This window comes from Poecile atricapillus, chromosome 6 (genome assembly GCF_030490865.1).
Source record: "Poecile atricapillus isolate bPoeAtr1 chromosome 6, bPoeAtr1.hap1, whole genome shotgun sequence".
In the NCBI taxonomy this organism is placed as follows: domain Eukaryota; kingdom Metazoa; phylum Chordata; class Aves; order Passeriformes; family Paridae; genus Poecile; species Poecile atricapillus.
The window spans coordinates 18,700,610-18,723,585 of NC_081254.1; the positions used below are offsets into that span (position 1 = coordinate 18,700,610).

Here is a 22,976-nt window from a genome sequence, read left to right on the forward strand (position 1 = left end):
AATAATCCTGGAGATAATCCCATGAGACATACCTGACTGGGGTGGACATGAGATAATTGATCTCCGTATCTTCCTGGCAATGCATCCTGGGTGTGACCAATGACTTACCCTCTCTAAGCTGATTGCAGATTTAGTTTCTCTGAAAACTGACACATTACCATTGCATATTCTCACGAAGCATAGCATTCAATTCCATCCTTAACTCTGATTTTTTAGGCTAAATTATTTTCTTTCAGTGTTGTAAGACATTTAATTGTAGCTCTATTCCTTTCATAATTCATTAAGGCAAAGCTTACCTATTGCTCAATCAGCTATGAGAAGCAGTCTGAAGAGTGCCTGCAGAGCCATCTAATTTGTTCCCTTTGCTCATGGAGTGCCTGGCAGTCACAATCCTGCTGGATATGGAGGTAGAGACTGCAGACTTCAGATTCCAGCTTGAAACTCCACATATATCCTGCATGTGTGTCTACACAGTTTTTGCACACAGACATCAGGTCTGCCCACAGTGCAAGCTGGCTAGAAATTGTGCAGCTATGACTACTGTGATGCTTGGTGCAAACAAAACCTCACTCCTCAGCTGAATTTACTGGCATGGACTTTAAACGCTCTAACATCCACAAGCTACATGGTTTCTGGTTCAAACCAGAAACCTGTAAGAAATCTGAGCAGACACTGAAAGATCTAGTCTGCCAGCAAAAACTCCTGAATGAAGAAAATACCTGTGTCTCCAATTGTACTAGTGGACAAGTTTACACACTTTTACATTAAAAAAAAAAAAAAAAAAAAAGAAACTTTCTTCCCCTACAAACTTGTGAAACTGAGGTGAAACTCAGATTTTAGAGAAGGACTTGTTATGTTTCCATGCAGTGTTCATCTCTGAAAGACATCTCTGCCACAGTCAGCCTGCACTGTTCGCTCCTGAAAGGAGCCAAAATATCTTTAGGAAGAAGAATTCTCTGTGCCTTTATGGAACCTGAGAAATTTAAACAAGGAAGTCTAGGCACTGTGAAAGTTGTCCGGGGCCTGAGATCAAATGTCACAGTATTTGCCAGTGATCTTGCAATCACTCTTTGTCACAGTCCATTAAGACCTCTCCAATTTACAGGCCAATATAATCTATGAATTAAACTTTATTTACCTTTTTTTTTTTTTCACTTAAGTGCATGGTTTAAGAATTATGGGTTATAAATTATGACAATTTATGCCTTGAATGGTGAATAAGTGAATTCATAGGATAGACTAGTCTGAGCCAAGTGGATTGAGCCCTGACATGTCTGTTTGTTTAAAGTCTTAAGTTCATGAAATAAAGTTTAATTCACACAGTACATTCTCCTGAAAATTTGAGAAACCTGAAGAGACCATAACACCCTTAACACACTAAGTTAAGGTAGAAATAAATAAAGGACTTATGCAATCCAAATATTGGCATTGCAACTATTATTTCTGTACAAGTGCCACTGAACCTAAGACAAACATAACCATTTGACCCTCAGCAGCTCCACAGGTATTTTACCAAGCAGTTGAATATTTGGCTCTTGCCTCTATCAAGTCACCAGGATGCTGGTAAAAGACCATTTCTAGGGTCCAGCTCTTAAAAAAAGAAAAAATTTAAAAATCTTAGTTTCACATCTTCCTGAAGAGAATCTCAGTTTAGGAACACATTTGTCTCCTAAAGGTCTCAGTATTCTTTTACTGGGACTCTGCTTGCATTTAGATTTACCCTCTCTCCAGAGGTTTATTTTGGAATAGAACTTAAGCAGAGAGCTGTTTTTAACGCTCCTCGTGCAGTATTAGTACTTCTTTGAGAACATCAGTGTCCTCTGGCATGGCTAAATGGAGGTAATATTCCATCCAGCTGTACAACATTTATGCTGACACCACCCCAGCAGAGTTCATCTCTGTCCTAGTCAGGGAGGAGGTGCCCCTGCCTCAGCATCAACCCCCTCTACACTCTCAAAGCAGTTTGTACATAAATTCTATATCTGCAAACAAATTGCACAAACAAATCCTAAGTACAAGTAAACAGAATGATAATGCATGAAGAGGTTGGAACAGGTTGAGAGAATTAATTGATTTGTGGATGGCAGTAGCTTAAGGGAATAATTGTCCCCAGCTTTGTAAGAGGTATTAGATCACATACCTTTAAAGAAATTTGCTGCAAAGCCTGCTTTATTGATGGTGGCATCAGATGCAAACTTCATCCAGACTTTGTTTGAACTGGATTTGATGTCTTCTGGCTTCTCGTAGCCACAGAAGTGGCCGATGAGCGGGCTCTGCTCAGTGAGGCCATCTCGGATCTCCAGGTAGTCATAAGAGCAGGCATCATGCCACTCAATCTGCAACAGGAAAAGCGTGTGCCTGTACCTCACTAGTCAGAGTTCTTCCAGACAGCCCAGTGACACAGACCAGCTCCCCAAACAACTGGCTACAACTAAGTACTTCCTGTGGATGCCACTGAGCTCTTCTGCAGTTCAAATTGCATTCAAGCCTAGGCACATCTCAGTTCTGACACTACTTCGTGGTTATCCTGCAGTGAAACCCAGTCCCTGACTATCTACAAACTGCTTTTGCAAGAGAAGCTGTAAGAAACAGAGCAGAACAACTACAAACAAAATGGATGAAGGAATAGCTGTGGGGAGGTAGTGGTGTCAGCCCTTTACAGGACAAGCATGGTGAGTGTACACAAGCCACAGCAGCCTGTGGGACAGATGAGATTTATGCACCAACCAAGGTCCTGTCCCCTCCTGTCTGTGACAGGACATTAATCAGGACAGTTAACATCAGTAATCAGGGACTGATCACTGGCATGTAGCTAAGAGTGTAAAACGTCTTATAACCACTGGAAGAAAACTTTTTGTGAGCTCTTCAAAGTCATCTGCCATCTGGGACCATGATATTTCTTTGGGGAGCCACATCCTACAATCTGACAAGTCCCACTGACACCAACAAGAGTTTTTTGCCTGGATTTTGACCACTTACTTCCATTTGACCAGAGTGAAAATTTAAGGACTCATAAGTCCCTATCTGACATCAACACTTTTGAGTGTCTTCTAATCCATTCTGTCTAGAGTAACAGTTTTTGAAAACTCAGCATATTTTAAACTTCAAAAATCAAAATCTTTGAGCAAACATCTGGTAAGGTAAATGATACTCTGAAGTAGTCAAAAGATTCTTTTATTATTACTATTATTATTACCATTTTCTACTTAATTCTAAAGGGTTTGTAGAGGCAAAAAAAAATAATATCTGTAATATAAGATGCAATGACATTTCTTACCTCAAAGGCTTGGAAGGTGATTCCTATGTGGAAACCCTCAGAAACTGTGATCTTCCAGACACACTCTTTGGAAGGTCTGTAGTCATCTGGGTAATTGGGAGACTGGATCTGGCCAGCATCTTTGTGTATTTCTCCACCGCAAATAGCTTCATAAAAAAGAAACAGGAGATTGCAAGTTTCTCTGTAGGTAAAGACAGCTCCATATGCATCTTTCTCAACAAATGTGTTTCAGTCTTGCTTACTATACAAAGGCAACACACAAGTCATGGATTTTTAAAAATCTAACATTCTGTTTTATGACAGTGTCTCCATATTGCTGAGCTAATATCCTCAGAAGGTGAGCTCACTGGGACAGAGAATTTTTATAAATGTGTGATGTTCATACTCCTGCTCACCTTCATATCTGCTTGAAACCTGCTACCAGCACTAGGAACCAAGAAAAGCTGGGGGGAGGGTGTGGGAGGGGGGAGAAGTTGCAAATCAAATTGAATCCAGCCACACGATGGCAATATTAACAAGCACAACTTGAGCTGTTCACCACCAGACCATCAGGCTGACTGCTGTGCTTGAAAAATTAAGTTTTAGTGCCAAATATAAGAGCAAATTTAAATACTGAAATAGAAAATTTAATGGAAGTCTGGTTTAATACAAAACCAGTAAAGATCTTGAATACAACAGCAGTTCAGCAAAATTGTCTGCAAGACTATGTAAGAGATGAAAGATCACAGGCTAAATAAAACCTGTACTACCCATGAGGCACAGCACACATCTACAAAACACATGAATGTTTTGGCTGTGCATAAAGTCAAGGAAACAAAAAGCACCAACAGAAAGTACGAGAGAGATGGTACTGCAGTGACACCTGCCGGATATCAACCATCCTCACCCTTGGCTTCTCCCCACAAGGCATTGCATTGGCAATTCAGATATGAGTCTCCTTGTAATGTCCTGCAAAATGCTTGTATTGGGTAACACTATCTTGGTCTTGCATTATAAGCTGCTAATGTAACCGAGTTAAAAGCATTGCTTCATTAGTGCAGCTAACCTCTTTCCTACAGGATCAGTGCTAAAGCACCACCAAAAAGTTGCAGCCAAAGATTCAGCTGCAGAGCATAATTTAGATTGCAATCTGAATTCATATATTCAGAGCAACAAGTGGTGCTTGAGGAAACTTCTGAAGGAGCCTTTAAAGAACTATCTACCCCCACCTAACAGAAAGAGGACTAAAGAGCAGAGGACCTTTTTTTTTCCCTAAGAGCCATGAAACTGTCAGCCAACAAATAATTTCTCTATCCACTGCAGAAGTTCACACTGACACAGCTGAGCATCAGTTATACTTGGAAGAGCCTTACAGCAAAATGGAAAGAACATCTGGTAGAGCCTGAGAAGACAACAGTGATGGGAAATTTGGGGCTGTCAGCAGTGCTGTAGGGCAAAAAAAAAAGCATCATCCCATCTTAAATCTCATGAAAGAAAGGCAACAGAATGACTGAACCAAGAGGACACTTTCACTGCATAAATTGTCATTTAGTATCAAGTAATTCTACCGTCATGTGGCTGCATGCTTCTGCCTCTTTCCTCCCATCTCCTGAAAACTTTAGGGACAAGATTTGGAGGAATCCAAATCCAAAAATCAGTCCTCACCCACAGTTTCCAGAAAAGCTCAGATGCATGAGCATTCATATGCACTGTCACTAAAGCAGTAGACAGAGAAGCAGTGCTAAACATGAGGGAGGAGTTCAAAAGAAAAAGAGGAACTAATGGCAGCAGAGAAAGATTTTGGACAAAAATTTATAGAAAATTAACTTATATGCAATCCCTCCTGGAAATAAAAACTACCTTTACTGCCTAAGCACATAAGTCACAAAACAGCTAAACAAGCCGCTTTGCAAAGGGCAAAAGAAACCAGACATTATCAGAACTTGCTTAAGAGGGAAATAGGGATTAAAGAAGATTTCTGGAACATCTATTTCAGCAAATAAATTATGGAGAGACATGTAGATAATCTGTCTACCTGCTGTTCTGACAAGAGGAGGCTGAGATATTCAATGCTTAAGCATTCCCTTCAATCATCCAGAGGTAAGAATGGAACTGTGCAACGGGCCATCACTGTACCTGTAGTACAAGCTGGTTCACACCAGTCATATTCTGTGCTTGCTCTCAGGCATAGCCATGGATCTCACAGCCTTACAACGGGAAATTTCTTGCAGGAAAGGGTTATATAAAAAAGCACTCTTGAAGAGGCAGGAAAATATGGAGTTTGCTCGACCACTAGATGCATTCTACCTTCAGTTGCTCTATTCAAAAGTCAAGTGGAGCAAGCTCATATTTACTGAATCTTTAGGGATCATTTATTAATCAACAGGAAATACGGGAAATTGTCAAGAGAAAACAAAGTCACTTTGCAAAGTGACTTTGGAATGCAGCCAATGTGAACTTTTTTTTCTTCCAATACCATTTAGCAATATGAAGGATGATGCCATACAGGCTAATTTGATCGCTTCTAATTCCAACAAACTACCATAAAGGGGGTGTTACAAACCACATGGTTCAGGCAACAGCTGCTTTTCAGGAGAGATGTTTAAAAAAACCCAACATCAGGCAAGCTACCTCTGTCTCTGGGGCAACAATTCCTGCAGAAACCAGATATTTCTCCAGTGAAACAGATTTGTTAGTCCCAAACTGCTGTGAAATCCTCATATGCTTTATTTGCACTTCCCCAACAGTCCCATGTTTGCTTCACTTCCCTCTGTTAGTATCATTATTCATGAGTTTATGAGACACTTGGGCACTGGGCTTCCAGCATTATGCTTGTTCCTGTGGCTGAGGAAAGAAGATGATGCAATGTCGGTATCAATACAGTCAACCTCAATACTGTTGACACCACTGGTATTTCTAAGAAAAATGCCTGTTTCTCAGAAAACAATGAGGGCTTTTCATACATTTTAGAATCATTACTGCAAAAAACACAAGCCTATATGGAAAAGGGAAGTTACTGATTTTTAATGACTGTGGTAGTATTACTCCTCCTCTGAAATGGTTTCATCATCTCAATGCCATGCAAGTTTCTATAATACCTGACCTGTAGAAGATCTGACATGCTAATTACCAATTTTCTGTAACTAAAACATACAAAGGAGAAACAAAAGAACAATCTTTGCATTTGAGAACTCAAAAAAACCCCAACCAACCAAACAGAAGCAGCCCAAGACAATCTGTATTACGTGATATAGAATGTATGATCCCAAACAGAAGTTCGCCTGTTAAAATGCTGAAAGAAACTCTTGCTCCACACACTGCTGCTTGCAGGGGCTGGTTAGAGCAAAGAGAACCTGGCCTAAGTATGGTAGCTATTGCTTTGCATTCCCATCTTATTGTGCCTCCTAAAATATGACAACCTAGTTGGAAAATCCATGCCTTGTCTACTGAAACAAGCCACAAAATCTGCCAATTCCCGTAAACACAAGAGCATGGCTGTATCCAACCACACAGTGCAGCAGAACTCCTGCTGATCCCATAAAACCCCTGCACCTTGTTTAGTCTTCTCCATACAATGCAGATTTCTAGCTAAGGAATGTACCTTCATAGACCACAAAGAAGCCTTTGCCCAGGATGTTACTGCTGCTCCGGAACTCGATCCACAGCCTGCTGTCCGTGGAGATTACTGGTTCAGGAATCTTGTCACCACAAAATCTACCTAGAAGACATGAAAGAGACAATAAGGATCTCTATAATCTCCTGAGGGACAGAACAGCATAATGGGCACCTGTGACTCTGGGAAGCAGAGTCTTTGGTTCAAGGAGTGTGCTTGTGTAAAGCACCCTTTCATTCCCATCAATTGTGCTTTTGAATAAGTTTCTGTGTCCCCCCTTCATTAATTCCTATTCTTTTCTATTATTAAGTGAATTGGAGTTCTCTTCAGCTGGGAGAATCCAGATATTATGGATGAAAACTCTATTGCCCTGGTAAATTCAAAAGGGCTCTTGTCTTGATCACGTAATTGAGCAAATGAGATACCATGTTCGGGAAACATGACCCTGTCCTTCTAGAGATGTGGCATTAGGAAATGTCCTTTCCACCTGCTAAGCCTTGAAAACTCCTTCAGCATTTAGCACTCAGGAGCAAATACTCCAAGTCAAACCAAGGGTAGGACATGGCCATGCTGATGACAAAAAAACCCACTTACTCTCTCTTCAACAAATCCTGGTTAAGCTTCTGCAGTCATTTAATTTCTTTCAAGAGAAAGAGACCAGAAGACATTTTGCTCAATGATTCCCCCAGCTTTGAGCTCTCTGGCATGTACCAGCACTGTTAAACTCCCAAATTTTGCCAAATTTTGTAGGAATGAATCTTGAAAGAGAACAGCTGCAGATAGCATCTCAGCCCAGACAACCTCAACAACCCCAATTTGGTGGCTCCTCTATTGAAGCCAGAAGCTCTTCACAGAAACAGAGCAAGCACCAAGTATGCACTGATAGGCAGGGACCTGCACTTGGGTCAGGAGCTTGCACAGAGCAAAAACGGTTTTTCACTTCGGCTGACAGCAGCAGGGCAATACACTGAATTCAACATAGTCTTGGCCCCCTGTCCAGCTGAATCCCAGTCAGAATCTGACAGACGCAAACAGAAGTTCTTCAGGTTGAATTCAGTCAGGACAGTGGTGATAGGGATCCTGGCCTTCCAACACCAGGCAAAGGCATCTTTGAACAATTTCCGCTGGGTAAAAACCTGGTTAATGCCTTACCTTCAAGACAACATCATATTTCCCATTAACTGGCTGGGAATGGAAGCTTCACTAACACATTTTTTTTTCTTACAGAGTCACCCATCCAAATATTATCTCAGACCCAGCCTTACTCAGCTACGATTGTGCCCCCAATCTGCCCAGTGCTGTTGAGGCAGTCCTGCAGCATATCAATAGCATCCCCCATCTCCACTCCCAAAGGGAATGCTAAAAACAGCATCAGCACTGCAAAGCTTCTTCCTCTAGGGTCACTGAGCAACTTCCTCTTGGATTTAGACTTGGAGTTTAACAAGGGTGTCAAGAAGAGGAAACGCAGATGAGGAACGAGAATGAGCAAGCTCCTCAGAGTGTGATAAAGGGCCCATTCATAAAAAGTTATACACCATTTAAAGGCTGGGTTTTCACACACTTCCCTGGGAAAATATGCAGCACACATGTATTTTTTCTCTCCACAAGAAGCCCGTGCTTTCACAATTCACACTAATCCCCCTCCTCACCCCCTGCTGAATTGCCGTCTGTCTGCCTCTTCTGACCTAATTTCATGGGCTCAGCCCCATGCGGGAACCATGGCCACTCCTGCAGTGTCTCCTTCCAGATGGAAACACTCCCAAGTCCACCTGCACTAGTGGGACAGGGAGGTGCTTGGCTTCTGAAGTACCTTTAAATTACTCAGCAGAACAAAAAAATAACGAGGAGCTAAGTTGCAGCTGCTGGAGCAATGTTACCTGACACATACGCAGAAGAGAACAGCAGGATATGCTGCCAATCCCAAAATAGGCAGTAAGCAGTAAAACCGGGTGCCAACTGCCCTGAAAGGTGGGTCCCCTGAAACCTGGGAAGCAGCATGGCTTCAGCCTCAGCACCTCACCTGGTAGCAGGGCTAGGATGTGCAGTGGGGCCAAGGAGAACACCCAAACCACCCTAAACCCTCTGACCCAATGCTACCTAGCCCAGTCCTGTGCTGCAGCAGGGGTGCAGCCCCTCTAACACAGCTGGGGATGATGCCAAGCTTGATTACTTCTTTCCTTTTAGACAGAAAGGGCTGTTTGCAGTGCTGCATTTTACATGTTTGGGACACCGAGCCTAGGGCATGAGATCAGGATCAGAGGCAGTGGGACTCTTGAACCACTCAAGGTGACAGAAGACTTGCAGTTATGATAGCAGCAGGCAGAGAAACAGGGAGGATACAGATTAACTTCCTAGAGATCTCTGGGAGCGGGAGCAGAGTGGAGTCTTTGCACAATTTTACATGGCGTGGCCTAGCAAGCTTCCTTCTAGGACTACAGAGGTTCGAAGTACAGAGCACTGTGTATTTGTAAACACAAATTCATGAGAAATAATGGCAGAAGCTTGGGTCGGGAGCTGTGCAGCTGCTTCATTCTGACTGCCTGACAGTCCTTCCCTGGACTTAGGAAAGAGCAATAACAAAACTCCAGAGACCACATTTTCAGTCCCAGCCAGGGCCCTGGCTTGCTTCCCTCCCTGCCTCATTTCTCAGGGTGGAAAAGAAAGGAGTAAAGCTTTTGTGACCACAGGGCTTGGAACATGGATCACTGGGAGTGAATACAGCACACCGACATCTCTGGATAGAGACAATAAAGGATGGCCAGTGCACTGGCTGGACGTAGGATTCTTCCAAGTAAAGGAAAGTTTGTTTCTGTTTGTTTTCCCCACCCACTCTCCAAAGCATCAAGAAGAATACACAAAATGCAATTAAAATGAAACAGCCACTCACCCAGTAACGGAGCCTTCCTCCAGTAGCCATCACGCACCTCCACATAATCATACCAGCAAAGGCGACTTTTAAATAAGTCCATTGATGTGAAATTTAACATAATCTGCAAGGAGAGAGTGCACATTTCTCTTTGGGGAGGGAGTTACTTTAAAGAGAAGACCCTACAGATTGTTTCATTTTCACTACAGCACTGCCTAAGTGAGTTTACAGCCAAAGAGAGTTGGGCCTTTCGTAAGATTTGTACACCACCTTTTCTCAAAAAAGAAAGACTTCTCAAGGTGTTTTAATGAAACCATGACAATGTATGACTGCAGAGAGCCCTTTACTATCAACTCTGTCATTCAAATGCAATACTTCTCAGTTAGTAAAATGTTACGTGAAAAAAAGCCCAGTTTGGATTTTTAAAATTAAACTCTTTGGTTTTGAGTAATGTGAAAATCATAGAGAAAGACATTGTCACAAACCACACATGTTTGGGGTCTATACCTGCATATAAATGATACTTGTAATAAATGTCTAATTTTGCTAATTAGGTTCCATATTCTATCAGATTCACACCATCACTGTGATGCAATTGTGTTCAGTGGCTTTACCAAACAGAGCTTGGCATTAAAATGTTATTATTTTAGTCTCCTTTCTCTCTAAGATGGATCACCAGACTTGGTCTGGGAGGTCGCCTATGGAGGTCACCATTGGTGTGTACTTATATTTTTCTTCTGGCAAGATTTGACCCATATAATTTATTTACACCCAAAATCTGAACATAGTCACAGAAATGTCTTTATAGTAAAATGGATGTTCTCCCCCAAAGTCCTGGTTGGGTGTGCAGAGTGCAGTCTGTAATGATATCACTCACATTTTGCACATTTTTGCAGTATTCTGACTTTGGACAGCAAAAGGAGATTCATCTGTTTCTATGCAGATAAACGCTATAAGCCAAATATCCCTTCTCAACTAACAACTCAAGAATTTGCACCAATCACTGCATTGGGTTAAACAGGTAAATTTAAGCATTTAATCTGGAATCAATTCTTTATTTCTTTTTTAACATTAGTGGTTCAGCATTTAGATGCTGGGTCCTTCCTAACACAACTCTGCAGAGGCTGAGAAGCAAAGGGAGAGTTTATACTAAGACTGACACCACGAATCTCTCAGTGCCACAGTTGTCAAACCTGGACAGCTCTTGGCCCTCTTGCCCCAGCGATGCTCTCCCTGCAGCTGATGGCAGGAGCTCAGCATGGCATGGGACTGGGCTTGCAGGTGACAGAAACAGGTCCTGGAGCCAGGCAAACGAGCTCTGCGCTTCTTTGTCCGAGTCTGAGTCTTAAGCATGTCTTGAGGGTGATCCTCAGCAAAGTCACTCTGCCAAGGAGCTCCCAAGCTGGGCTGCTCATTCTTGCAGCCTGGTATGGCGTGACAGGCCTGAAGGGCTGGTGTTGCTGGATTAAGGAAAGATTTAATTTCTACAGGAAGATCAATAAAACAAAAGGAGCTGGGAGGAAAAGTGGACAGGGTGTGTGATTGATGTGCAGCGGGGCTTGGCGTTTCATGTCAGGAAGTGGGAGTTCCCTGACAGGGACATTATGCCTGCATGACAGGGGCAGGCCACAGATGTCACTCATGGCTCCTCAGCTCCCTTCAGGACCCCAGATTGCAGCATATTTTATCTAACTCATCTGACTGGCTGTGGAATGTGCACTTGCCAAAGTTAACAGGTGGCAAGAAATGTCCATGCAGGGTTCAGTCTCAAACTGAGAGGGAGGATCAGAGATCAACACACAGCCCAGAGATGTGAGGGGCTCTGCTCCAGCATCACCACTTCTCTCCTACACTCATGTGTTGTACCATGTATTCCTGACTCCATCTCTCTCCTGAGTGGTGCTCAGGAGCCTTCCCAGGCTCCATTCCTGCACACCAGGGATGCAGAGATCTTCTGGCAGGTTCTAACACTGTCATCCCAGGCAAAACCTCACATGAGGGAAGTGCAGAGTATACCTTGTGCTGCTGTGGCACCTACCTTCTCCCCTGGGGTCACCGAGATCCTCCAGACACAGTGGGAATAGGAGGGGTAGCCATTTGGAAAGCCAGGGGCTGAGAAATTACCTGTTGAGTCTTGCAAGGTCTCTCCACAAGCTGCAGGAGAGGGGAAAAAAAGTCTCTCAGAAAGGAGTGACTCTGAAAAACATCAGGGTCTACCAAACTGCCTGCTTGTGGCTGCTGTGTGCAGGCTGGTGGCTGGTACTCCAGCAGTGCTCATTCATGGTACTGGCCAAAGGTCACTGAGCACCTGAGGCTGTGCCAAAGGGGTGATGTGAAATTTGTCAGAATTTCTGGGATAAAAAGATGATCAGTGCAAGGACACAGATGATACAGCTACCAAAGAAGCTTGAAGCCTTCTTCCTTCATTTTCCTTCCACATGCCAGCACTTTCAGGTTTCAGTTGAGGAATGTCTCATTCACTAATCAAATGCAAAGTATTAACCCCATCCCACCTCACAAGCCCACACTGCTGCCAGCAAACCTGTTTTCCCTTCATTACAAGCTGCTCAATGAAGTTCTCCTTAGTTGTCATTGTAAATTGTCTTTTCTGGGCTTAAAACATCCTAATAAAAGCAGGGCAAGTCCCATCACCCTCATGCTTCAGCTGCTCAGCACCTTCCCAGCCACTACACTGCACAGGACAAAACATGAGCACAGCAGCCCATTGCTCTTCAACTTCCTGTTTTGTGGCCTGCTGCAGTTGATGAAATGTAGATCCCAGAGTGACTTTTGGGAAGCAAAAAATATGCACATGTATATGATCCTTTAGGGAACCACAGCTCCCAACATCTGGAACAGCTGTGACTACTGTAGTTCTGCTCTCTGAGCCAGGATGACAGAGCTGGAACAAGGAGTGATCATCCACATCTGCAGAGCAGCTGACTGGCTGGGTGGGAGGACCACAAATATCAAAGCTTCCATTTCCTTGACAGTGCCCACTAGACACATCCAAATGGCAATTGCAAGGTGCAGGGACCTTGCCTGCTTCCCAGCTGTTCTTCCAGTTTCAGAACCAACTGATTTTATAAAGCCCCCCTGATCCTGCAACTCTGTTTCCTCAGAGACAGCAAGGCAGCCCCCAAAAATCCCTGATTGAGCAGCAGTGCTTTGAAAGATCTGACAAGGCCTTCCCTTTCTCATGGAAATGACAGGGGTTGTTCCTCTACTTGATGCTATCACACGGTAATTTTGCAGCCATGATTACATTTAGATGGGCGGGTTGGCAGTTGGAGGTGAAAAGAGACTGGTTCCAGTGAAAAAGTTTAATATGTTCAAGCAGGGGAGAAGGAGTTACCTAGGTCAGAATTACTTAATTTCCCTAAGGAAGTTTGATCCACAGCTTGATAGATCAGACTAGATGAACAAGCGTGGGGACACAGAAAGAAGTTTTTTAATTTTTTTTTTTTTTTTTTTTTTTAATAAAGAGGGAATTCCAATCCATAACTCACCAGGATAGGTAAATGCTCTTTTTCTCTGCTTAATAATCTATTTAAATAAACATGAAATGATAAAGGGAGCTCTAAATCATGGGAAACATGCACAACATGACCATAGTGACATGAGATTATTGCCCTCGGCTGAACCACAGTCAAGGTTTCCAACAGCCCAGACTTAATTCTCCCAGAGCGCAACCACACAGCTACCGGCAAGACTGTAATTATGGAACAGGTACCATTGTGTCTACTTGCAAAGATTGCTTTGCTGAAATACGAGAGGAGACCCATGTAAGGCTCTGAGCCCTGCAGAGGAAACTCCCCAGGCACTGTGACAGGCTGGCTGCCCAGCGTGCAGGAACGCTGGCAGTGCAGGGGGAAGCACCACAGTGAGCAGTGCATCTCTGCGGGGAGAGCACAGCCTCTTGCAGAGCACCCTAAAAAGCAATATCATTGTACTCCTCTTAGCAGAGAAGACAAGAGGTACAACAAAGCAATTGTCTGGCACTTCTGGGATCCAAGAAATGGAGCAGGTAGAAAGGAACAGAGGTGAAAAGCAAAGCAGTAAGGTGAATGCCTCAAAACTCATTTGTAAATGAAGCAGTTGAGTGACAGGCACTTACAGCTCATCAGCTGATTACTGGTACACTGTATCTTTTTGAAAATGCCCAGAGAATGTAGGACCGTTGTCAATTTACAGTTTAACCATTCCTGCACAATTAGCACTGCTACACAAGCATTTTTCCTTTAGCACAGCACAAGACAGCAGGATGAGCTGTTTCAAAGCTTTTGTAGTGACTAGTCATCAAATCATCAACAGTGCAGCCATAGAAAATCTAGCATTAACTACTATGTAGCAGACTGCATTCTTGCCTTCCAGAAATTCCTTCAGCAAATTTCATTTGATTTCACCTGGCTTGGCACTAACTTTAACCCAGCAGGTATAAGCTCTGAGGAATTAAGAGCAATTTAAAACAGCAGGGTTTTAGAATGGACAAGCTAAGCAAGCCCTAACTGTAGCAGGCACATGAGCTCCAGTCTAATGAGCTGGAGAGCCCTGTTTCTTACAAGAGACACAGCAGTTGTTCTGGCTGATTCCAGTGAATGCTTGTAACTCATCCTCCACCATACTAGCTCTTTTTTTTTGGAGATGTTATCAGGTATTCTCAGATGGAGACTCTCTTTCTAAAAGGGAAGCCATCTGCCACTCAACTTCTGAATTATGTTGCTGCTCTTTACCCTAAAATCCTCAGCTTGACTGCCAAACAAGGTGTCTTCATCCTAAAGTCTCGTTCAGACCCCACTTGAGCACACAGATGAAGTCCTTTGGTTTTGAACTCCTTTGCTTTGTATTTTGCAGAGGAAGAAAACTTTTCAAGCTACAGATTCAAATGGCAAAGATGTTGATGTCATTAAATATCTTACACCTCTTCTTCTAAGATGCAGCCTGTGTATAAATGTTGATGCAAAGAAAAAAACCAAAGACCAAAGCAGAACAACAGATATTTGGAAAAAAAAAATGTTTACTAGGCTTAAATCTCTAATTATTTAGTTAATAATTAATTAATTATTATTTAATAATAATATATTATTATTAATTAATAATATATTATTATTATTGCTGCCTAGTATGTTCTGAACTGCAATAACCTCTGCTAAAGCTTTGTGGGGAAAAAAAAAGTAGGAAAAGTTCTACTTCGCAAATAGAAAACTTGAGACTCACAGAAGAGTCCACATTTTAAGGAAAGTTGCTTTGGAGCTTTTAGTTAGTACCTCAGGCCAAAGTGGCTTTTCAGCTTGCCTTGAGAAGTCTAAATCTACAATTGATTCTTCCAGCTATGAGAATGAAAATCCTGGTTGGATTAAATCTGACTTGATCAAAAAACATATTGCAAAACAAATTAACCCCTAAATCAATCCATGAGATAAATTTGTAAGAACAAAATTTTATTCAAGCAAAATCAATTTAGAGATAATGATGAGTGCAAAAATAAAAATGTAATGATGAGGTAAAAAGAAAAAAAAAAGGTTAATTGGAACTAACAGACCTAAAAGTTATACCACCTAAGCTAAAAGCAGTAATCTTCAAACTTATAGAGGATGAAGCCCTCAGAATTCATTCTAGACCCTTATGGACTCCTACTTTCTGACCTGTAGTTGGATACAGGAAAACATGGATTTGCACACCAGTTATCCACCTCTTTCCAGGGCCTCAGTCTACCAGACATCTTTCCACCATTTTGCTAACTCCTAGTCCCCACTCTGCCCATCGTCTTACACATTGGTTTTATTTTCTAATTGGATAGAATAGAGCCTACACTGGACTAATCTGAAACCCCAAACACAACAAGAATACTTGCAAAGTACTAACAGGAGACACGTTTTAGGCAAGGTCACTTCTCCCCCATGGCTCCAGCCTAAAACATTTGATAGTCTGTGTTTCCCAAGTCTCTTTCCTCAAAGAGATCGTTATGGTGCTCTTGAACTCCAGTGCCTTCCACAAAAACCAAGTGTCTGTAATAAAGCAGGATCCATCTCCCCAGGCCGTATTTACCTGGGCATTTGTACAGCTTCCTTGCCTGAGCAATGTCTCCCTGGCTCAGGCGGATTCGCTGACCAATAGTTGGCCGGACCCCGTTATCATCACGGCGGGGAAGGATGGTGTCGAGGAAAACTCCTCTAAAAGGAAGAGCAGAGAGACACAGAGCAGTGAAGTAGGGAAAATGACACAATGAACAGACAGTAGAGCTGGCAGGCCTCCCACACCCCATCCCCATGACCATATATCCCATGCTAACCAGCAATAGTGGTTCAGCTTCTAATAATGGCTAACTATCTCAAGACAGGCTTCTCACTATAGCAGACAGCTTCCAAATGTACAAGCAACTCTGCCAAGCCAGAAAATTCCTCTTGGATATCTCAAAATTGCTGCTGCCTCTGTTTGAGGTAGCACATTCCTTGCCATAAATCAGAAAAAGCAATGAAATATTCCTGCAGACGGTTCATGGCACATCTGGCTCAGCAGGAGCACAGATCTGGTGTTCAAGCCAAAGAAGCAGAGTGAAGAGGAGTTGTCCCAGTAGCAGATGGGGTTGGGCTGGCAGTGACTGGGGCTGCCACAGACAAGAGGAAAAGATCATGCACTCTACACCTTTGATCTGTATGAGTTTCCGAGCTAGTAACTCACTTGTCTCTGCCTCTTTTTACTTGCTACTATTTCTTCCATGTGCTTCACACTCAGGAGCTCTTTTACTGCACTTCTGATCTCAGTCCAGGGAAGGATTTAAGCTCAGGCCTCATTTCTATCAAAATGCAGTCCATGCAGCCAAGCAAGAGCTTGCACGCAAAAAGAGACCCCAAGGGAGCATTAGGACTGTAGGGAAGGAGGGAGGGAATCAGAAACCTGAACTCCAGGTTGGCAAAATCCAAGCTCTTGCAGGCAGGCTCCAGGCCACAGGAACCTTTTGCTGCATCCCTGAATGCCAAACAGGCTTGGGGGTGCCAAGGCTAACACCGAGCTTAACCTTCAGCATCAGCACAGTGAGGCAGACTGCTCTTTCTGAAGGACAGGATATAACTATCCAGAGAGTCCAATGGGAAATCAAGGCAGAAGCAATAATTTTAGTACTACCTAGTCCAGAGGTGGAGAGGGAAGGGGGGAAATTGTTTTGTAAATATTCAAACCGAAGAAAGAAATAAAGAGAAAGGAATTTAATCTGTTTTGAAAACTGGAATCAATTGTTGCATAGAAGATGCTGCCATATTTTCAGCAGTAGAAAAACTCCTGATCAGCACCAAAACCGATACTTACAAGATGTGAGATGAGTCCCTCAAATTTCAATTTATAAATTCAGTATGTTATTCTATATGCCAGTTGCATGCCTTGGGCTGAATTTATTTAAGTTATGTATTGAAAGTAAATCCTCCAATTCCAGAAACACCACAAGCACAGAAACTGGTCAGTTTGCTCAAAGTAAATTTTCAAGCCTCCTCAGGAGTTCATAGAAGAACTCCACATTTGGCAGGGACATACTTCTGTGGCCTCTGAAATGCTTTCTGCAGATCTCCAGGCTCAACCAGGGAAGAATGACAGAGTTTAACAGAAAAACCACGACTTGCACATGCAAACTTTTGATTCTTTTTCCCACTCCAGCCCTCACAACTGTGCACTCACAGCCCTCAGCTTTCTACACATTGTGTATACCTCAGGCACTGCTCACACAAAGCAAACAACCCATAACTTCAAACTGCCCTTGTTACCTGCCAAACACATTTTCTTCCAGAAGGCTGTATTCTATGCTCAGGCAGAAAGATTTTTGGTTTAGCTTCTTCCTCCAATTGAATTTTTTCTCCTTTCACATGCATTGCTGAACATGACTCCCAACTACAGAGCAGTAAGTACAGTTTCTCTCATTTTGCTGTCGAGGGAACCAAGAACAGGAGACCCTGTATGGCCCAAACCACTAAAAGCCCCATGCTGTCCACCCAAACCTCATCTGCTTAAAAGCATTTGGACTGTAAAGTTGCATATTTGGTGAGTGTCTCTAAAAGTGCAAATACTTTGACTCAAAAGTTAATAAACAACAAACAGACATCATTAAACAGAGCAGCTCAGGAAGTCTAACACCGGAACCACTCTTGAGTAAAATATCTAAACTCTCCTCTCAGAGTTAGGAGAAGAACCCATGAATCCTGGATGCCCCATTCTCTTGCTGTCCAGGCAGGGGCAGAACATGCATTAGCTGCCCAATGGAGGCGTAAGCCAAGCACAACACCTCACCATTCCTACCAGCTACGAACAACAGAGTTTGAGAAGAGACTCACACAAGTCATTAGCATCCACATGGCACCCTGAACGTGCAAAGTGCCAGGCCAATGATATGAAATTATCAACTGATCTCAACAAATGCTAAACATTCATGTCCCAGTAGACACGGTAGAAAATACAGGTGCCTAAACAACACACAAGGAAACAGATATTCAAAGCAAGCTAAGGACCCAGGGGTAGGCAGCCACCTTTTGTCCCAATTCTGTATTTATATCTCCATGTGCAGAAGAGAGACAACATGACTCTTCACACATTAAAACCACTGGAGGATCAGTGTATGTCTTGTGCAGGATTGGGACAGCGCATTGCAAATACAAGATGTGGTCCCTGGACATGGAGGCAGTGCTACCTACGTCCTAATTTGAACACAAGTTTTGCAGAAATCCTGTTTTGTAACTCCAGACTGTGCTGCCATGTCTACTAGCAAGCCACTTACTGAATTAAGGAAACCAGCTACTTGCTTAGGGTTTTGTGGGAGTTTAAACCTTCCTGCTAAGTTGCCGTTTATGGGTCTTGACAGTTGTAAACGAAATTGTTTCATCATATGGCAACATTCAGTTTAGATTGCTGCCATGTCTGTAAGGAATGCACCAGGAAACAAAAGCCTGCAGCCACACTCTGCAAAACAGGCAAATTTCTGATATAGATGATAACAGAGGTAAAAACTTGTTCCTGCTGCCATTACAGTCTCTTATGCCATACTCCTATTTCTATTAGCCATAGACAAAAATAAGAGGCATGTTTTGCTATGAAATGGAAAGGAGTGACTCTACATCAATCCTCAAAAGTATCACTGGAAATAATTTCCACTGCTAGGACTCACCAGATCTCAGAAAAGCTGTACCTTTCTGCCCTAGGTAAAAAGTTTAGAATAAAAAGGGCCCAGGATTTACAGCAGCATTTACCATGGCAAGCACCATATGACTTACTATCATCAATACTGACTGAAGTTTAAAACAAGGTTGTACTAAGTTCCAGGTAAGAATTGCTACAAAAGAGTAATTCACAGACATGACTGTGTGTCTTTCCCCTGCTCACTCACACATCCATCTCCACTGGTCAGGTGCTCAAACCAATTTATGTCGGCTTTTGGGTGTCTGCTAATGTAACAACACACTCAGTGCAGCCCTTCCCTTGCAGGGCCAAGCAGGAACACTCTCCCTTTCCTAGCCACTGATCTTAATGAAACTTGCTGGAAATTCTTCACATCTTCATAGACTCTGTGCTTTTGTCAGTTTGGTCTGCAATTGGACAGCACCCACAAACCTCAGTGAGGTGGGAAGGATGGGCACATACACCCACCAGTCTCTCCGGCTGGTCAATGCTTTGCTCCCTCAGGGGAGCAGATGTCAAGACAGGTCTTGGCAAAGTAAGTGCCTTATAAAATAAGGCAAAGTGCCTTATTGCCAGCACTGCTTAGCTGTGGTAAGAGCACAATCAGCCTACAGAGGCACTTAGTGCTCAGTTCAATTATTGCACAAAGACTGCAACTGGGGTAAGGGTGGGTCACAGAGACAAAGGGCTTAAAGAAAACAGACTTAAAAATCTTATCGAGCACCAATTTAAATCTAGCAGGACTCTTGCCATTTTTATCCTATTTTGGCCCAGCAATTCTCTGAAGGACCCTAGTTTTCAACAGACACAGACTCAAAGGCATCCACAATATAAATGGCGGTAATAACTTAATCCTGCTTTTGTGCAAGAAAATTCTAACCATTTAGAGTTTAGCAAATGCTGGAAGCATCCAGCAGATGCCTCAAGGGAAGAAAAATTGTTTGCTTTAGATATCTGATGCAAAGAAATCTCCGAATTACCCAGACACCATCTCCTCCTGCCACAACAAGCAGCATTTCAGCATGTTTGACAATTTTCCTCTGGTTGGTGTGAAGTTGTCAAAACAAAAGCACAAAATAACAGGTTTGGCCCTTCAATGCAACTGGGGAGTAAGAAAATTTAAGAAGTCCTAAAGACATCTTTAATTTTTACAACAAAAATTTTCCAAGAGTGTGAATACTTCCACTGTACCTTCCAACCCCTTTACTCACAGTATGTAGTGACAAAAAGCTCTTGGGAAAGAGCAACAGTAGGATTTATAGAAGAAAACTTCCAACAATGCAGCAAAATGAATCTGGTCATCCAGTAACTCTCATTCCAAATACAGGACATAACTATGTTTATATCACCTCTGTATCCAGCAGAGCAGGCTGATCAGAGAATGAGCTCCATCCGGAGGTATGAGATGGGAGTCAAGGACAAACAGCCTATGCAGAAACTAGCATTTAGTTTGGGCAGGACTGATAACTCCTCCATGAAAAAACCCAGTCACACAGAACCACACAGCTGCAGAGGCCATGATTGAAAGCTCATGCAGAAATGGTCAGAAAGAAACATTAGAAAAAACTAGAAAAATTAGAAGTAATTAAAGATCATGATCTAAACTCTCTCTTGGCACAACCACTAGAGACTCTGATGGTTGTACTGTGACTCCAAAGCAGAAGCTGGACAATCATGAGATTCAAAGCTTGTTTTAGTATTAGCCAACTTGCACATGGGCAGATATGCATACACATGGGCTGCCTGGGAAGGCTGCAAAGAATGTCAGCAAGGCTTTGGAAACTCTTTGAGATTACCCGTATTATTACTGAGTAAGTATAATGGAAAGGGGAAAACAAGAGTCCAGCAGACTACACCCACCTTGCTTTTTCAAATATTTTTCAAGCCTTGCAATGCAGCAATAGATCACAGGTCTCCTTCTAGGCTCTATATATCCCACAGAGTCAACCACAACTACCAAAATAGTCCTAAGGACATGTAACCTTGAATTATCACCTGGAGAACGTGTTCCGAGCATAGTGCATGATGCTGTCAAAGTCATAGGTCTCTCCAAGTGAGTTCACTTCCCCAGCTTCCATCTTTAAAAAGTTGTACTCCTGACCTGTGATGACAAACAAAAAGGAAAAGAAACAAACCACTCTTAGAGGAAAAAAAAAAAAAAAAAAAAAGAAGAGTTCTACTTGTGTGAGCCTAGAATGAAATGGATATGCTCCTATGTTTCAACAATTCCAACTGGACATCCAAAATGTTTATTCAAATAGCTATTTTGACCCTTATTCTAGACAAGGACAGCAATATTTCTTCTCCATCCCAACCCTCAAGCCACCAGCATTTTCCACAAGTGTGAAAAAAGCCAGCCAAAAGCCAGGTGGAATAACCTGAAGTGTGATTTTACCTTGCTGTATGTTCTCTCTGATGATAGTGACATGCTGGTCCCTGTCAGGCCGTGTGTGCTCATGCCAGAAGCCCACCACATGACCCAGCTCGTGAGCCACAATACCAAACTTGTCACAGTTCTTTCCAATGGATATAGCCTGAGGGCCTCCTCCTCGGCGGCCCACGTAGGAGCAACACCTGGAAAAAATAACCCACAAACCCATGCGGAACATCAGTGACTTGAGGAACTCTAAAACATAGGAACAGAGAACATCTGGCAGGGTTCAGGACAGGCCAGCAGTTGCATATACTTATGTACTTACATGTAAGTACAAAGAAAACATAAAGAAAAAAGTGCATATCTATAAAGTCACACATGTACACTTAAGTATTATCCCAGGAAAAAATAATCCAGAAGCAATTCGCATCTTCTGAGCAAATACTAAACTATCCTAGCAATCCTCACTGAAAGTGACAGATTCTCCAATGCAGCCATTGGTCTATTCTGGGCTAGACTTAGAAAGCCACGTTTCACTGAAAGCGCTGTTTGCAATAGAGAGCTGCAGGGAACGTGTGCTTCACTTACCCACATGTTCTGTATGTGAACACAATGAAGCTCTCTTCATCAGTTCTCTCCACAAAGGTCACACAAGTGTGCTTCTCCCAGTGCCTCATTGCTTGCTTGAAGATAGCTCTTTGGGTTCCTGGAAAAGAAATCAAGAGGAGCAAACAGTGAAGGCCTGACTTTCAGGAAAATCTCTAACAGACTTCATCTGGGAATGGGAACAGCCAACCTTTCAAACAGCCAATCTTATGCCTGTAGACACCTCTTGGACTCTGGGCCCTCTTCCAGCTATAGCATTACCTTCCTGTATCATCTTTTCTCTCCTTGTGCCTGATGAATTTACTGTTCCAATTAAACAGATAGCAAACTTTACAGATTAAGTACATCAATATTTGTGAACATAAAACCTGTCACCTCTCTAGGTACAGGCCATTCTGGCAGAGCTGCCAGGTGATCTGATCTGAACACCAGCTACTAAGTGATATGCCAAATTTGCTCTCATGACATGAAGTAATGACCATGCACATCTTTCAAGACCCAGGAATCTTATGAGTGCCACACATGCTCCTCAGAACTAAGGCAAAGCTATTGTCAGGAACCCAGAGTACTTCTGCTTCTGCTCTTCCAACAGCAGAGAGGATTCTCGTCTGGAAAAACAGGGGGTGAGCACAGCCCACAGGTGCTGGTCCCTAAAGAAAAGTGACTTAGTCACTCAAGTATTTCTTGGACTCCAAGAGAAGAATCATCTCACTGCACACCTCAGCTTCAGGCTTCCACAGTGCATAGTTCCTTGTGCAATGACGTTCCCACCCTACCTCAGGAGACAGATTCCCAAGGACCTGCGTCATTTGTGGAAGAACTCTGCTCCAGAGATTTCCCACACAGTTTGAGACACAAACCCCATGGCAAACAGAAAGCAATGTTTTCACTACTGACCAGTGAAATTTCCTCCGATCACATAGGGGATGACCCCCCCCGGCCAGATCCTCTCAGCCCTGGATGTGGTTGCCCTGCGCACTCTGGGAGAGGAGTGTGTATCCATCCCAGACTCATCTTTATATTCCTTCCTCTTTGGGCTCCGTGCAAGCGTTGTGTTCTGCCTGCCGTCTGCAAGACAGAGTGGCAACACTATTTAAATCCTCTT

General features: G+C 42.9%; 1 protein-coding gene across 6 annotated transcripts in view; it reads right to left on the reverse strand.

Annotated features, from left to right (window-relative positions):
* The window catches only part of TLL2 (tolloid like 2), a 96,375-nt gene that overhangs the window by 13,292 nt on the left and 60,107 nt on the right, over positions 1–22,976 (reverse strand). For 3 of the 6 annotated variants that reach the window (XM_058841726.1, XM_058841725.1, XM_058841724.1), the window contains 10 exons: positions 22,769–22,939; positions 21,854–21,971; positions 21,287–21,465; positions 20,887–20,992; positions 15,784–15,908; positions 11,774–11,889; positions 9,757–9,859; positions 6,858–6,974; positions 3,278–3,423; positions 2,141–2,336 (listed from right to left, as the gene is read on the reverse strand). In XM_058841726.1, the coding sequence (XP_058697709.1) occupies positions 2,141–2,336; positions 3,278–3,423; positions 6,858–6,974; positions 9,757–9,859; positions 11,774–11,889; positions 15,784–15,908; positions 20,887–20,992; positions 21,287–21,465; positions 21,854–21,971; positions 22,769–22,939 (1,377 nt within the window). Of the gene's footprint in view, positions 1–2,140; positions 2,337–3,277; positions 3,424–6,857; positions 6,975–9,756; positions 9,860–11,773; positions 11,890–15,783; positions 15,909–20,873; positions 20,993–21,286; positions 21,466–21,853; positions 21,972–22,768; positions 22,940–22,976 lie in introns of those variants that run through there. The other 3 variants (XM_058841727.1, XM_058841728.1, XM_058841729.1) reach the window with 2 other exon arrangements.